Source organism: Polypterus senegalus, chromosome 10, assembly GCF_016835505.1.
Source record: "Polypterus senegalus isolate Bchr_013 chromosome 10, ASM1683550v1, whole genome shotgun sequence".
Taxonomy (NCBI): domain Eukaryota; kingdom Metazoa; phylum Chordata; class Cladistia; order Polypteriformes; family Polypteridae; genus Polypterus; species Polypterus senegalus.
In genome coordinates, this window is record NC_053163.1 from 159,397,043 (window position 1) to 159,412,144 (window position 15,102).

Genomic DNA, 15,102 nt, shown 5'->3' on the forward strand with positions numbered 1-15,102 from the left:
AGCACCCATAGTGTTACCTGGTAAACTTCAGATGAATAATTTGTTTGCTGAAAGTCTTTAGTCTTAGTGTGTCAGAGAAAGGATGCTCAGTATTGTTAATCATGGCACACAGTTTTGTCTTCATTCATTCTCTCATTTGCTACTACCTCCAGGATGTCCAGAATGCACCCCATAACTGAGCTTGCTCTTTTTATTAGCTTTTTGATTTGGTGTATCTCTCTTGAAATGTCACCAACCCAGCACCCAGAGTGTAGAACATTGCACAGGCCATCACAGAATTGTAGAATATGTGAAGCATGATAGTTCCCACGTTAAAGGGACACACAGTCTGCTAAAGAAATAGCCTACTCTGTTTTTTCTTTCTTTAATTCCAGAGTGTTCTGAGACCAGTACATCTTGTTATTAATGTGGGCCCCCCCAAGTACTTGTAGAAGTGGACCACCTCTACGTCCACTCCTTAAATAGTGACTGGACATAGAGGCTGTTTGGTGTGGCGCAAGTCAATAACAAGTTCCTTGGGTTTGCTGATGTTAAAATGCAGAGATCCGTCTGATGCCTCTCCTCTCTCATCCCCTTAATACACCCTAAAAAAGCAGTCATCTGAGAATTTTTGCAAGTGACATGACGTGGTGTTATATTTGTAGTTGGAGGTGTGCATAGTGAAGATTAAAGGAGATAGGACTGTTCCTTGAGGTGCTCCAGTGTTGCTCATACAGTCCTCGAGTCTCTCAAACTGCAATCTGCCCGACAGTCCATTATCAGGACACCACAGGCTCATTCATCCATCTGCATAGCTCTGCCATTTAACCAAATTGTGTTGCCTTTTTACCCTGTAAACATTTTAAAACAGTTGTGCTGAGTGCTTGTAATTTGTTACTCACTTTTGATACACATACTGGCTAAATACTTACAAATCATTGTCTTTATCTTTTTTCAGGAATGTGGATTCCGCCAAGTCAGCCAATGGGTAAGTATTTATTTATATAGTTTTGTCACCAAACCCTCTTCTTACCCCATTGTGCACATTTTGTCACTTTAGTATTTTACTATGTGCAGTACAAGTGTCCTTTGTCTTCTGTGCTTTTGCCTTTCTTTAGTGCACACTTTATTATTGATGTAGTCATTCAGTGACTGTGTAAGGATCATCCAGTCCAGTCTACAGACATAAGTTGAGAAGTGCGATTCCTCTCATTTGGGAGCAAAGCATGTCTTCCTTTAAAGTAACTGGGACCAATGTCTGCCTTTGCACAACACTGTATGGTCTCTTGGTTTTCACACCCACCTCAGGTATGGGCCCAAATTCCCCAGGATTCTTCTGACACTACCAGCTCTTACTTGGGTCCAAGTTCAGGATTTTCTGAACAGGCTTTCCCAGTCTCGCTCTTATATGCCTAATTTTTCTAACACCCATAGGTGAGAGCTTACTCTTCCTGAGTTATCAAATATTTTGCCAGAACTCTTTCATGGTAATTTCTATTGCCCATGCTTCAATTGTGGTCTTGCATTATACCTCAGTTTAATCCTTCTGCTGACACTGTATTGAAAATCACCATGATCTTGAAGACGTCCTTCAGTGTTGGTATCATTGCAGATGGCTCTATGTAGCCAAGCTCCTGTAACTGTTAAAGTGAGAATGTCGATTTAAATTCACTCAGTCGTGGGTATACATGAACTACCACCTGCATTAAGATGGTCCCTCCTATTAAAAAAAAAAAATAAAATAATTCATCATGGTTAGTAAATTAGCACAGTCTTGCCGACAGTGCCAGTTGTATCCAGCAGGTGGTGCTTGCTCCCTATAAATGTTAGAGATTGCAACTTTTACTAAACCAAAAGTGTGTGTGTAATATATACTGTGTATGTGTGGGATTGATTATATATAGTAAAAAAAAAGCACAAAAAGAAACTTTTGGGGTTCCACCCCATATACTGTAAATACTACCAAGTGTTTGTGGACCTGGAGAAAGCATATGACAGGGTGCCTTGAGAGGAGCTGTGGTATTGTATGAGGAAGTCGGGAGTGGCAGAGAAGTACGTAAGAGTCGTACAGGATGTGTATGAGGGAAATGTGACAGTGGTGAGGTCTGCCGTAGGAGTGATGGAGGTGGGATTACATCAGGGATTGGCTCTGAGCCCTTATTTGCAGTGGTGATGGACAGGTTGACAGATGAGATTAGACAGGAGTCCCCGTGGACTGTGACGTTTGTAGATAACATTGTGACCTGTAGGGAGCAGGTTGAGGAAACTCTGGAGAGGTGGAAATATGCTCTAGAAAGGAGAGGAATGAAGATCAGCAGGAACAAGACAGAATACATGTGTGTTAATGAGATGGAGGTCAGTGGAATGGTGAGGATGCAGGGAGTAGAGTTGGCGAAGATGAATGAGTTTAAATACTTGAGATCAACAGTACAGAGTGACGGAGATTGTGGAAGAGCGGTGAAGAAGAGAGTGCAGGCAGGGTGGAGTGGGTGGAGAAGAGTGTCAGGAGTGATTTGTGACAGATGGGTATTGACAAGAGTGAAAGGTAAGCTCTACAGGACGGTAGTGAGACCAGCTATGTTATATGGGTTGGAGACGGTGGCACAGGAGATTTGCATTGGGTGTGACGAGGATGGACAGGATTAGAAATGAGGACATTAGGTGAGATTGCGTTGGTTTGGACATGTACAGAGGAGAGATGCTGGGTATATTGGGAAAAGGATGTTAAGGATGGACCTGCCAGGCAGGAGGAAAAGAGGAAGGCCTAAGAGAAAGTTTATGGATGTGGTGAGCGAGGATATGCAGGTGTAATGGGTGTAACAGAGCAAGAGGACAGGAAGATATCGAAAAAGATGCTTTGCTGTGGCAACCTCTAACTGGAGCAGCCAAAAGAAGTCGTCTCAAAAGACTGTGTCCAAAACAGGACTGACTGGGAAAGGCAAGTGGCTGGTTAGATGAATCAACAACACACCTGCTGTGTCACAATTGTGCCCCATCTTTACATATGTAAAGTCATGTGATCATCCAGATCTGTGGGCGCTGTTTCAGAACGTCGTTCAGTTTATGCAGAATGTGGTGTTTTGTCTTGCAGGTGGATATGGCCCTCCCCCACCTCCCCCTCCCCACCCATTCCCGGGAGGCCAGCACCACCTCCACCACCTTCTCCATTTAACACGTTTTTAGTGACCACACCACCACCTCCACCAGGATACGGGCCACCTCCGGGATTTCCTCCGCCTGGCTATGGTACGCCCCCTCAGTATGGTGAGTGTCAATTTTTTCCAAGTTATGATAGTTAGCTTAGTATACAACTGAATAAGAAATATGATTACTGGTTAGGTAACTGAAAACAACATTGAAGACACATCTTTGTCCCGTGTATCTAATCAGCTATTCAGTTGCGACGACTGAGTGAATGAATCTGCTTTGATTTATTGTTAGCAGTTTTGAGTTTGTAGTACTCTGGTATAGCAATGAATATTCTGGGTTGCTTTTAAAAGTGCATTGTGACTTTTCTGGACGAGTAAGGCATTATATAATATGAACTTTCATTCCATATTTCTCTTAAGCACAAGCTTGCTTACCTGGTTTAAGAGCAGGCCTTCAAGTTCTGACCTTGTCTAATGTTTAACTGCTGGCATAGATCTGCTGATGAGTGGGAAAATCTGTCCAGCAGCCATACCACATTCACTTAAGAAGAGGAAATCCACCCGAATCTAAGAACATTTGGGCCCAGCCAGTACTTACTTGAATGGGAGACCAACCAGGAAAAGCTTGGGTTGCTGCTGGAAGAGGCGTTGGTGAGGCCAGCAGGGGTTGCTTACCCTGTGTTCTAAAAGTGGACCCCAATACAGTGACAAGGACATTGTGCTGTAAAAATTGGGACGTCTTTTGGATGAGACGTCAAAAGCGAGGTCCTGAGCCCGCTGTAGTCATTCAAGATCCCTTGGCGTCCTTCATAAAGAGTAGGAGGTTTATCCCGATGTCCTGTCTAAACTGCCCACCATGTCCTACTCATTCATCATCCCATGTCTCTCATTTAAGTATTACTCTCAACCCTTCACACCGTCGGCTACGTATGTGTCGTGAGTGTACTGACGTGAAGTGACTGCTGTTGAATCATCCAGGAGATGTGACACAATAGTGGAGGTCAAAGTGACTCCCCACTCTCTGTGTAAGGTGCTTTGAGTAGTGAGAAAGTGTTATATAAATGTAAAAATTATTGTGCTGTGGGTTCATAACCTTTTCTGTTCTGCCTCTTGCTTCTCATATAGTGCACCTTTGTCTTAAGTGCAGGGTCCGCATCAAGCACACTTCAGCTACCTATTATTATTACTTATTATTTAACTAATGCCTTTATCCAAGGTGACTTACAGTATTTGAGATGCAATTGCAATCTACACTTATTTATTTGGCCAACAAAGTGACTTACAACATTTGAGATACACTCGGTTACATTTCTTTTGTTTCTCCAATTGAAGCACCGGTGGATGAAGTGACTCGCTCAGTGTCAAACCGTGTCAGTGGTGGGATTTGAACACCCAACCTCATGCCCAAAACCTTAACCACTGTGCCACACCGCCTGCCTGTTTGTTACGTTTATTTTTCCAATTGGAGCGCAGGCGTGTGAAGTGACTTGCTCAGGGTCACACACTGTCAGTATTGAGATTTGAACCTACACCCTCAAAGTCTCGGGTCCAAAGTGTTACCCACCGCAACACACTGCCAGTCAATAATATTAACCCTTGGGTAAAAATAATTTTTTTTTTAAAATTACAAAAATTGTACACGTTGGCCCACCTAATCTGCAGATCTTTGGTTCCAAGACACCAGAGATGTGCAAAAATCGCAGAAGTTCAGGACTTCTATGAATGCATAAAGATGGTTGTGCACATGAAGCAAACACGAGGGCTGATACAGCGGACCTTGAGGGTTGGCTCTGCTCGTTTGTTGTGGGTATTCAGTGGGCAGCACTGCACAAAGGAATTCCAGAATATTCTCAAAAAAAAGAGCATCTGAATTTTTTTTTTAAATAACTTTGGTAAAAATTTAGGTACTGCAAAGATACAGCTATTACTCATTTACTTTTACACAACAAGACCGTAACAAAGGCTTTGTGATTGTAGTTGTAAAGCATCAGTAAAGTGGGTTGCACAGTGTGGCACTTGTGTGCTGATTAAAATTATTTATGAAGGATTCATAGGTCTTAAAATAAAATATCGAGAGACACACATCTCACTTAAAACCACCTCAGACTATTCTGAAGTAAAGTTATTTTAGTAGGCCTCACTGCACAGATGAATAACCGCCTTACAACGTGACACCATTAAGAAGCCTTTAAGTTCTTTTTACTTTTAAGAGAAAATGAGTAAAAGATGCATTTTTGCAGTACCTGAACTGTTAAGATGCCAAACCGCAGGAACGTTGGAGATCCCTTAAACTGCCAATGCCAAACCCACAGGTATGGCAGTCCGACTGTATACAGAAAAGCACTTAGTTACATGGAAGTTCTGATACAACCAATTAACCGAAGGCACTATAACTGAAGACCGGTCTTCTGAAATTTCCTTGGCAAAGCCAGGTGACACAGCTAGTTAGTAATTAAAGGCTTTACAAAGTGGTCCTCAAGTCCAGTCCTGCGGACCACCATAACTTCAAATCTTCATCCCAGTATAGTTCTAGTTTTAACTGGACCCCTGCCTTTACTAAACACGCTCTTATTAGCCAGAAATTACAGAATTGGTTTGCTAACTTTTTTGGGGAATGTAGCAAGAGTGTGTGTGTGTGCCATGAATTATTGCTGCTCTTTTATGTTCTGGTCATTGAACCCTTTTCTTATTTTATAGCTCACAAGTGAATATTTTACTGAAGTAGCTGCCTGTCTTTAGTATTCATAGTGATTTGCCCCAGTTTACATATTACTCATCACTATTCATCAGTATTTGGAGACAATTAAGGGAGTGAACTACAACAACAACATTTCTATTTCTATTGCACGTTTTCCTACAAATGCTTCAATAAAAGAAGAAAGGAAAAAGAAAAAATATAAAAATTAGGCAATACTAATTAACAAAGAATAAAGTAAGGTCTGATGCACTTGGAGGACAGAAAAAACAAAAAAAAACCCTCCAGAGGGCTGGAGAAACAAACTCTGCAGCGGTTCCAAGGCCATGAGACCACCCATTCTACCTAACATCAATGATCGCAATCAGTCCTCAAGGTTTACAGGCTTCACATGGAAGAATTAGATGATGATGACGACGGTCATGTGGACATCTGGCCTTCAATCCATCAATGTAATGACTGAACGGTGCTTTGATCAGGTGGTGGAGGCGCAGATTGCTGCCACAGAAAAATGGCAAAAGAACAGCAGAGAAAGTACAGGCGAGTACAGATTTTGGAGCCATGGGGAAAAAAAAAAAATTTATGCATATACAGAATATCACTAAACTATCACACTAAAATGTAGCGATGAGAAAGCCATGTTAAAGTAACGGGTTTTTAGCAGGTGTTTTTTTTTTATATATATATATAAAGGTGCTCAACCATATTAGCCTAAATAAATATACTAGCAAATTTCTGAATGCAAAATAAGACAAGAAAAACAAGACTAATTAGATAGATAAATTAGATCATTTAGAAGTAAGACCGAACTGTTTATTTGTGAAGCTTGTTGGAATGAAAATCCACAGCCACAGAGGGGGGACCACAAAACTGGGACTTGGGAACCCCTGCATCTCCCATTGGTGTTGACAGGACTTTATTTATAAAATACGAGGGCCGTATTTTTCAGATCACGGCTGCCTCTCACAATAATGTTGCCCTTGTAATCATAACAGTGAGTGTGCTCACATACTCTTTAATAAACCGTTCATTCACAGAAACCTGGTTTCTAAAAAAGCCACGTATACCCTTAACTCCAGTTACAGAGGCCTTGTTATTGGTTTCGGGACGAAGTAGGTTAACACACACAGATTTTCTCCATGAATAACCTGGTTATGTCGCCATGTAAACCCTTAACTGAGTTACACATGTTTTTGGTGTGCGTGTGTCTGTAGTCACCAGTCTTTGCTTCACACATACAGCCAGAGGTGGAAAACAGTGGAAGCTTCAGCAAAGATCAGCTTCCAGAGGCTAATGTTTGGCTAATCGTTACATTTTTCTTCTTCCTGGTTGACAGGCTCTGTCTCAATATTTCATCCATCCAGAAATCGCTAAATTTATGATGATGAGCTGAATGTGCAGTGCTAAGCTGTGCAGCACAATCTCTGGATCAGTAGGGTAACGCGTTAAAAGCAACATGCCTTAAGTGATCACATTACTATTTAAAGTAGATAGATCATACTTTTTGTCCCCAAAGGGAAATTAAAATTTTATGGAACATCCAAAAATAAATATAGTAAACACAAATAACTAAAAAGAACACACACAAACTTCTGGTTTGTATAACGGAGAGTGGCTGCCGACAATAACTGGCTTGTAGACCTGCTCAGATTGTACCACAGCGCTTTATGTAAAGTCGTTAACGTTTGGATAGAGCAGTTCCCACTAGTAGTGTCCACGATTGAAACGTGCTTAATAGACTCTTGACTCTGTGTTTAAAGGCGCCAACATTTAGAAGGATTCCTCCAAAAGTTGCTGGTACAGAGTGAGTGATTTCTGTTGATGAGTCCGTGGTGACATGGATGAATTTAGTTGGCATTTCAATGTCTTAATCACACATTTTAGTTTTATTTGTACTGTAGTGTAATGAGTGTCCTAACACAATAATTTTATTGAAGTAAAAATACTTGTGGTGGTGTTATTGCAGCAGCACTCGGTGTAAGACAAGAAGCACACGTAATGCAATGCCAAGCCTTTGCAGGGATCAAATCATCCAACCAAGCAGAAAAGGGTGTGGTGTGTGCCACCCGGTAACAGAAACCTATAAAGAAAGCATCAGTTTAGTTTTAATCCACTTGTTTGCTATATATATGTTTTATCTGTATTCATACAATTCCCTGACGCACTCTCTTTACTACTTTTTTTTTTTGTTTGTTTATGGTTGTGGGCCCTTTTTATAGCTTGAAATTTTATAAATGTGGTCAAATGCTTCACATTACCTGCACTCGGAGTGGTCACTGCTTGAGAGAAAGAATACTTTGTCCCTGTTACTATGTCATTTTTTGGGTTTTTTCTTGAATTTCAGTCATTTGTTAATAGATTAGACCAGCTTTATTAATCCCATGGGGGAGATTCAGATATTCATTTATTTCATGCCATTTGCAGAAAGTGTCACAATGCACTGTACAAACCAATCGAGAATACTGATAATCCAAAGAAGGTGTTTTCAACTCATGTCATGGTCTTCATGTGCCTGCTGTTCATTAGCCTCCGATATCAGTGGGTCAGTCTCTAGTTTCTTTTCACAGCAGGCACTGAGCTCCATGTTACAAATGACTGCCAACATGCAGGCCTGGTCAGTTCTGTTGTTGCTTGATCTTCCAGTTCTTCTTCTGCTCTGTTGCTGATATTTTGAATGCCCCCTTTTCCACCATATTTTCTTAGGTTTTGGTTTTGGAGCCCCTCCCCCTCCACCTGACCAATTCCCTCCACCAGGTGTACCACCACCTCCCACCACACCAGGTGCAACACCCATGAGTTTTGTTCCCCCTCCGACGCCGACTCAGGACATAAGCAAATCCCAGACCGGACAACCAGAGTTTTCCTACAACCAGTATGGTATGTATATTTATCATCTAGGCAGCATGGTCTTCACTCCCTCACGTTGGTGACCTCACTTTCTGAGTTGGTTTGTCCCCAGTAGTTTTGTAAACATTTTCATGTTATGCTTTGCAGTGCCAGTAAGTCAGTTTGACCGTCTGTTACAGCCATATGCATTGTATATCTGTTTTAAAATGGGACTGCAAGCAGAGGCTATAATCAGTCGCCCCCCACCATCTTACCCTTGAGGGGCTCTGTCTGACCAGTCCTGTTTACTGATGATTGGATGGATGTGAATTACACATGAGCTGGTACTTATTGTTTCCAAGCGATTTATTTAAGCCACCTTACCCACTTTAAATTTCAAACAGCATGAAGCTCCCACTACACAAGTGGAAGAGAGGCTCACCTGTGAAATGCCACGTGCTATGAAGTACCAACACACGGACACGGGTCCCTTTGGATTTTCGGGAACTGCGGTTGGTTACTAGTGCTGAAAGGCGTGATGATCTCGCCTTTTAATCAAAGCACAGCTTTGAAAGTGAAGACTGAAAGTCTACCGTTTGTTGTTGCTCTTTCTTAATCTCCATGGCGTTAACCCGGAGGGTGACTTGAGCTCAGAATTCTGTGCAGTTATAGTTAACCACGAGTTAGACTTACGGTGATCCTAATTTAATGATCCTCTTTAAATTTTTAAGCCTGAAATATCATTCTCTCCGACCCCCCATAAAAATCATGAGAAAAGACCCTAAGCCTAACTTCACTTTGAGGATTAGTAAAGTGTATCAAAATCAAATAACTCTCGTAACTGTATTCTGCCATCTAGTGGATGAAATAACTTGATGCTGCAAAAAAAATCATAAATATTTCTGGCTGTTTTGCCACTCTTGGGTAACTCATTAATATTAATAAGCGGGACGGATCATCCAACTAAAAACACAATGCAAATCGAAAGCCGTGAAGGCAGTGTTAGAACATACAAGACCGAATCACTGAAGCTTTCACAGAAAAGAACACCAAAACTACTGTGAAACACGGAGGAGGCTCAGTGATGATTTGGAGCTGCTTTGCTGTGTCTGGTGCAGGGTGCCTTAAGTCTGTGCAGGGAACAATGAAATCTCAAGACAATCTAGAACGTCCTGATCAGTGTCATGGCGCTCTGTCTTGGAGGATCCATCACTGGTGACTAACAGTATAAGGAGCCAAAACACACGAGAATGGATATGAACAAAACAATGGACTGTTCTGAAATGGCCGTCTGTGAGCTCTAATTGGAATCCCATTGAAAATCAAATGGGGGGGAGGAGTGGGGGGGAACTGAAACATGCAGTCTGGAGAAGACCCCCTTCAAACCTGACCCAGCTGAAGCAGTGTGGGCAGAGCTCCAGGAATTGCTTGTGTGCTGGGATTGCAAACTCTAAAGGTTGTGCCACAAAATATTAGGTTAAGGGTCCCATGATTTGTGTCCATGCTGTTTTCATTTGTATTGTTACTTGAAAATTTCTGTTGAAAATAAAGCAAGGTCTGATTTTTATTGAATGCATAATGGATAGATGCAGCTTCATTTGTCACCAAGGGGAAATTTGTCTTTTTACAGATGCTTTTGGAAGAAGGGTGATGTATTGTGCGTGCAAGAGACTAAATGGAAGGGGAGTAAGGCCAGGTGGATCAGAGGGGGATTCAAATTGTTTTTATCATGTTGTGGATAGGAGGAGAAATGGGGTAGGGGTTACTCTGAAGGAACAGCACGTCAAGAGGTGAAAAGAGTGTCAGGCAGAGTGATGATGATGAAGCTGGAAATTATAGGTGTGATGATGAATGTTGTTAGTGCATATGCACCGCAAGTTGGGGGTGTGAGGAAGGAGAAGATTTCTGGAGTGATTTGGATGAAGTGATGAACAGAAAGTGGTGATTGGAGCAGATTTCAAAGGACATGTTGGTGGAAGGGAACAGAGGAGACGAGGAGGTGATGGGTAGGTATGGTGTGAAGGAGAGGAATGAAGTAGGTTAGAGGATAGTGGATTTTGCCAAAAGGATGGACATGGCTGTGGTGAATACATATTTTAAGAGGGAGGAACATATGATGACATACAAGAGTGGAGGAAGATGCACACAGGTAGATTACATCCTATGCAGAACAGTCAATCTGAAGGAGATTGAAGACTGCAAAGTAGTGGCAGGGGAAAGTAGTTAAGCAGCATAGGAATGTGGTCTGTAGGAAGACGTTGGAGATCAAGAAGAGGAAGAGAGTGAGGGCAGAGCCAAGGATCAAATGGTGGAAGATGAAAAAGGAAGACTACAAGGTTGAGTTTAGGGAGAAGGTGAGACTGGCACTGGGTGGTAGTGAAGAGTTACCAGACAGCTAGGAAATTACAGCAGATGTAGTAAGGGTAACAGCAGCAAGGGCGCTTGGCGTGACATCTGGGCAAAGGAAGGAGGAAAAGGAAACATGGTGGTGGAATGAGGAAATACAGGAGAGTTTAAAGTGGAAGAGGATGGCAAAGAAGTGGGATAGTCGGAGATGTGCAGAAAGTAGAGAAGATTACAAGGAGATAAGGCGCAAGGTGAAGAGAGAGATGGCGAAGGCTAAAGAAAAGGCGTATGATGAGTTGTATGAGAGGTTGGACACTAAGGAGGGAGAAAAGGACCGGTGGGCTACAGAGAGGGGCCGAGTTGGGAAAGATTAACAGCAGGTTAGGGTGTTAAAGGATAAGAATGTGAACGTACTCACAAGCGAGGAGAGTGTGTTGAGCAGGTGGAAAGAGTACTTTAAGAGGCTGATAAATGAAGAGAACGAGAGAGAGAAGAGTTTGGATGATGTGGAAATGGTGAATCAGGAAGTGCAACAGATTAGCAAGGAGGAAGTAAGGACAGTGATGAAGAATGGAAAGGCCGTTGGTCCAAATGACATAACTGTGGAAGCATGGAGATGTTTAGGAGAGATGGCAGTGAAGTTTTTAACCAGATTGTTTAATGGAATCTTGGAAAGTGAGAGGATGATGAGGAGTGGAGAAGTGGACTGGTGCTGATATTTAAGGATAAGGGGGATGTGCAGGACTGAAGTAACTACAGGGGGATAAAACTGATGAGCTACAGAATGAAGTTATGGGAAAGAGTAGTGGAAGGTCAGTTAAGCGAGGTGGTGATTAGTGAGCAGCAGTGTGGTTTCATGCCAAGGAAGGGCACCACAGATGTGATGTTTACTCTGAGGATGTTGATGGAGAAGTAGAGAGAAGGCCAGAAGGAGTTGCGTTGCGTCTTTGTGGACCTGGAAAAAGCAAATGACGGTGACTGAGAGGAGCTGTGGTATTACAGAGTTGTACAGGATATGAACAAGGGCAGTGTGACCGTGGTGAGGTCTGCAGTAAGAGTGACAGAGGTGGGATTACATCAGGGATCGGCTCTGAGCCCTTTCTTATTGGCAATGGTGATGGACAGATGAGATTAGACCGGAATCCCCGTGGACTGTGATGTTTGCTGATGACATTGTGATCTGTGACGATAGTAGGGAGCAGGTTGTGGAGATCTGCTCTAGAGAGGAGAGGAATGAAGGACGGTAGGACCACCAAGACAGAATACATGTGTGTAAATGAGAGGGAGGTCAGAGGAATGGTGAGGATGCAAGGAGTAGCGTTGGCAGAGGTGGATGAGTGTAAATACTTGGGATCAACAGTAGACAGTAATGGGGATTGTGGAAGAGAGGTGAAGAAGAGAGTGCAGGCAGGGTGGAGTGGGTGGAGAAGAGTGTCAGGAGTGATTTGTGACAGACGGGTATCAGCAAGAGTGACAGGGAAGGTCTACAGGACGGTACAGAGACCAGCTGTGTTATATGGGCTGGAGACGGTGGCAGAGTTAAAGATGCCATGATTTGCATTGGGTGTGATGAGGATGGACAGGATTAGAAATGAGGACATTAGAGGGTCACCTCAGGTTGGATGGTTGGGAGACACAGTCAGAGAGGTGAGATGGCGTAAGAAGGTTTATGGATGTGGTGAGAGATGACGTGCAGGTGATGGGTGTGACAGAACAAGATGCAGAGGACAGAAAGGTATGGAAGAAGATGATCCGCTGTGGCAACCCCCAATGGAAGCAGCCGAAAGAAGACACAAGCTTTTGAAAATATAAATAGATACAAAAATAAACACATATCCACTTAATAATGGGTGCCTGTGACTTTTGTCAGTTATTTCAAAGACAATTCTTGTTTTTCTTTTTTCCTCCAAATTGTCCACAACTTTAAATAAAGATCTATCATTTAGAGGAGTCCTTGAATACAGTGTGATATCTGCTAGCAGTCCTAAAATGGCAGATGGGGCAACTGAAACAAAGTGGCTTCCATCTTTGTGGAGCTTTGCACAATGACATTAGGATACAGGGGTGGGAGTCTCCCCTCACTTTTTAGTGTGTTTTTGTGGCACATTTTAAACTTTTCATTGGAGACAAACATGCATGCAGCATGAACTTGGAAGATACTTGCGTTAAATCAGGACTTTTGCCAAAGTCTTATGTTGATGTCAAGTGACGGGCATTTTATTTTAATCTTGTTTCACAAAATGTTACATTTTTTTGGTTCATGAGCACTAAGTGGTCTGTCTATTTTATGCTGAACCGTCATCTCACTTGATGCTGCTTAGCTTCTGGCTTCCCTTGCATTGTTGGCTTGAAGCAGTTAAAGTAGAGTGACACTGGAGATGACAGGAGAACAGAAAATGAAAATGTCTGGGGGAATGCTAAGTAGTGTGTCACATGAGACGAGGCCCATTTTACAGGCCAGAGGGGAGGTGTGTGTGGTTACTTGCTGTATGTCTTCTGAACGCTGACCACTTGATCTCCTCCTTATAGTGCACTCAGTTTATTTTTTTCTAAATCTTCTCTTCTGTTTTCACACAAGCAGGTTACGGACAGGAGATGACTGGATTTAGTCAGAGCTTCCCAGACCCTAGTCAGCAAGTCCCACCTCCCTACACAACGCCATCAACTCAGTCATCAGGGGGACCACAACAAGGAAGCAGCAGCTTCGGCCGCGGGCAGAACCACAACGTGCAGGGATTCCATCCTTACCGGCGCTGATGGAGCCAGCAGCAGTGGGGATGTCAGGGAATACATTTTATGTTCACAACTGCATTTCTGGCCTCTGAGGGCTGGGGATTCTCAAGTTGAGGACTTTATTTTTATTTGATTTTTTTTTTTTTTTGTGACAATCACATACTTGATGGAAATCGGAGTCAGGGGAGGGAAATCTTATTTTGTGGAGTAGACATGGGTTTGTTTTGCAACTTTTTTTCCTCCTCTTTACTATAATTTTAAAGATTTGCTGTTTTTGGGGATGACTGAAACTCCTACAAGTGACACTTCATTATTCAGCACAACTAGAAGCAGCAGCGAGGAACGTCATTAATAAATGGCCTTTCCGAGGTCTCTTAGACTCCCAGCCTAAACTCCTCCACACAGTACCGTTTATTATTTTTCCCCCCTTTTGTTGTTTATTTCCTGATCCTTTTACCACATTCTAAAACAAGTTAAAGATGAAAACATATATATATACATACACACACACACACACACCTTTAAAGAAGCGCAGTTTTATAAAAAAAAAAAAAAAGATTTTTGTACGATGAAAATGTACGCTTTGCTTGTTTTTAATTTAAAGTTGTAGATTTCCTCAGGTGGCTGTTTTAGTGTACATTGTGTGAAATCCAGATATAGCAAAATCCCTGTTTCAATAAAAAAAGTTTGCTTTAAGGTGTCGTCTCCTCTTGTGTAATTTTGATTCTTTTAATTAAGTTAAATGTGGAAACCCTAATTGAATAACACGGTAAGTTTGTTTAGGCTCAAATGTTTGCTTGTTTTTCATTGACAGGTTTGTATTATTATGGCACAGGGAATAAAGCATCAACTGAGCAGATGAAAAGAAAAATGACAAAAGTAGTGATGTAGAAGTTTTTCAAGTATTAATGTAATTTAAAACAAATGTATTCTTTATTCTGAGATTTGTTTTTCAGGTAAGGATGGCTGACATTTCCACATAAGGTACAGTGAGAAGCAGAAATGCTGGAAAAGGAGGTAATACGTGTTATTTTTGTCGTATAGTCGTAACATGGGTTCTAAGTGAAGTGATTATCATAAAAATAAAGAACAGAATGTCAGTTTTTATTTCTGAGCATTAGAGTAAGTGTGACAGATACAGTGCAAATAATATTGTCCATTTAAGCAGCAACCATACTACCTGCACTTCAGAACAGGTCACCTACCTGATGCTAAGCACAATCAGAGCGGCCACTACTTGGATGGGAGACCATCTGGGGAAAGATTGTGTTACTGCTGCAAGAGGTGTTGGTGAGGCCAGCAGGGGGCGCTTACCCTGTGATCTGAATATAGATCCTAAGGGCCGATTTATACTTCGCGCTCAGGACGCGTATG

At 42.1% G+C, this 15,102-nt stretch overlaps 1 protein-coding gene across 1 annotated transcript in view; it reads left to right on the forward strand.

Annotated features, from left to right (window-relative positions):
* The window catches only part of dazap1 (DAZ associated protein 1), a 118,093-nt gene extending 103,669 nt beyond the window's left edge, over positions 1-14,424 (forward strand). Inside the window, 5 exon segments of the mRNA XM_039767136.1 lie at positions 938-967; positions 3,071-3,090; positions 3,093-3,243; positions 8,527-8,700; positions 13,577-14,424. Coding sequence (XP_039623070.1) covers positions 938-967; positions 3,071-3,090; positions 3,093-3,243; positions 8,527-8,700; positions 13,577-13,752 — 551 coding nt within the window. The 3' untranslated portion in view covers positions 13,753-14,424.
* Positions 14,425-15,102: the final 678 nt, after the last annotated feature.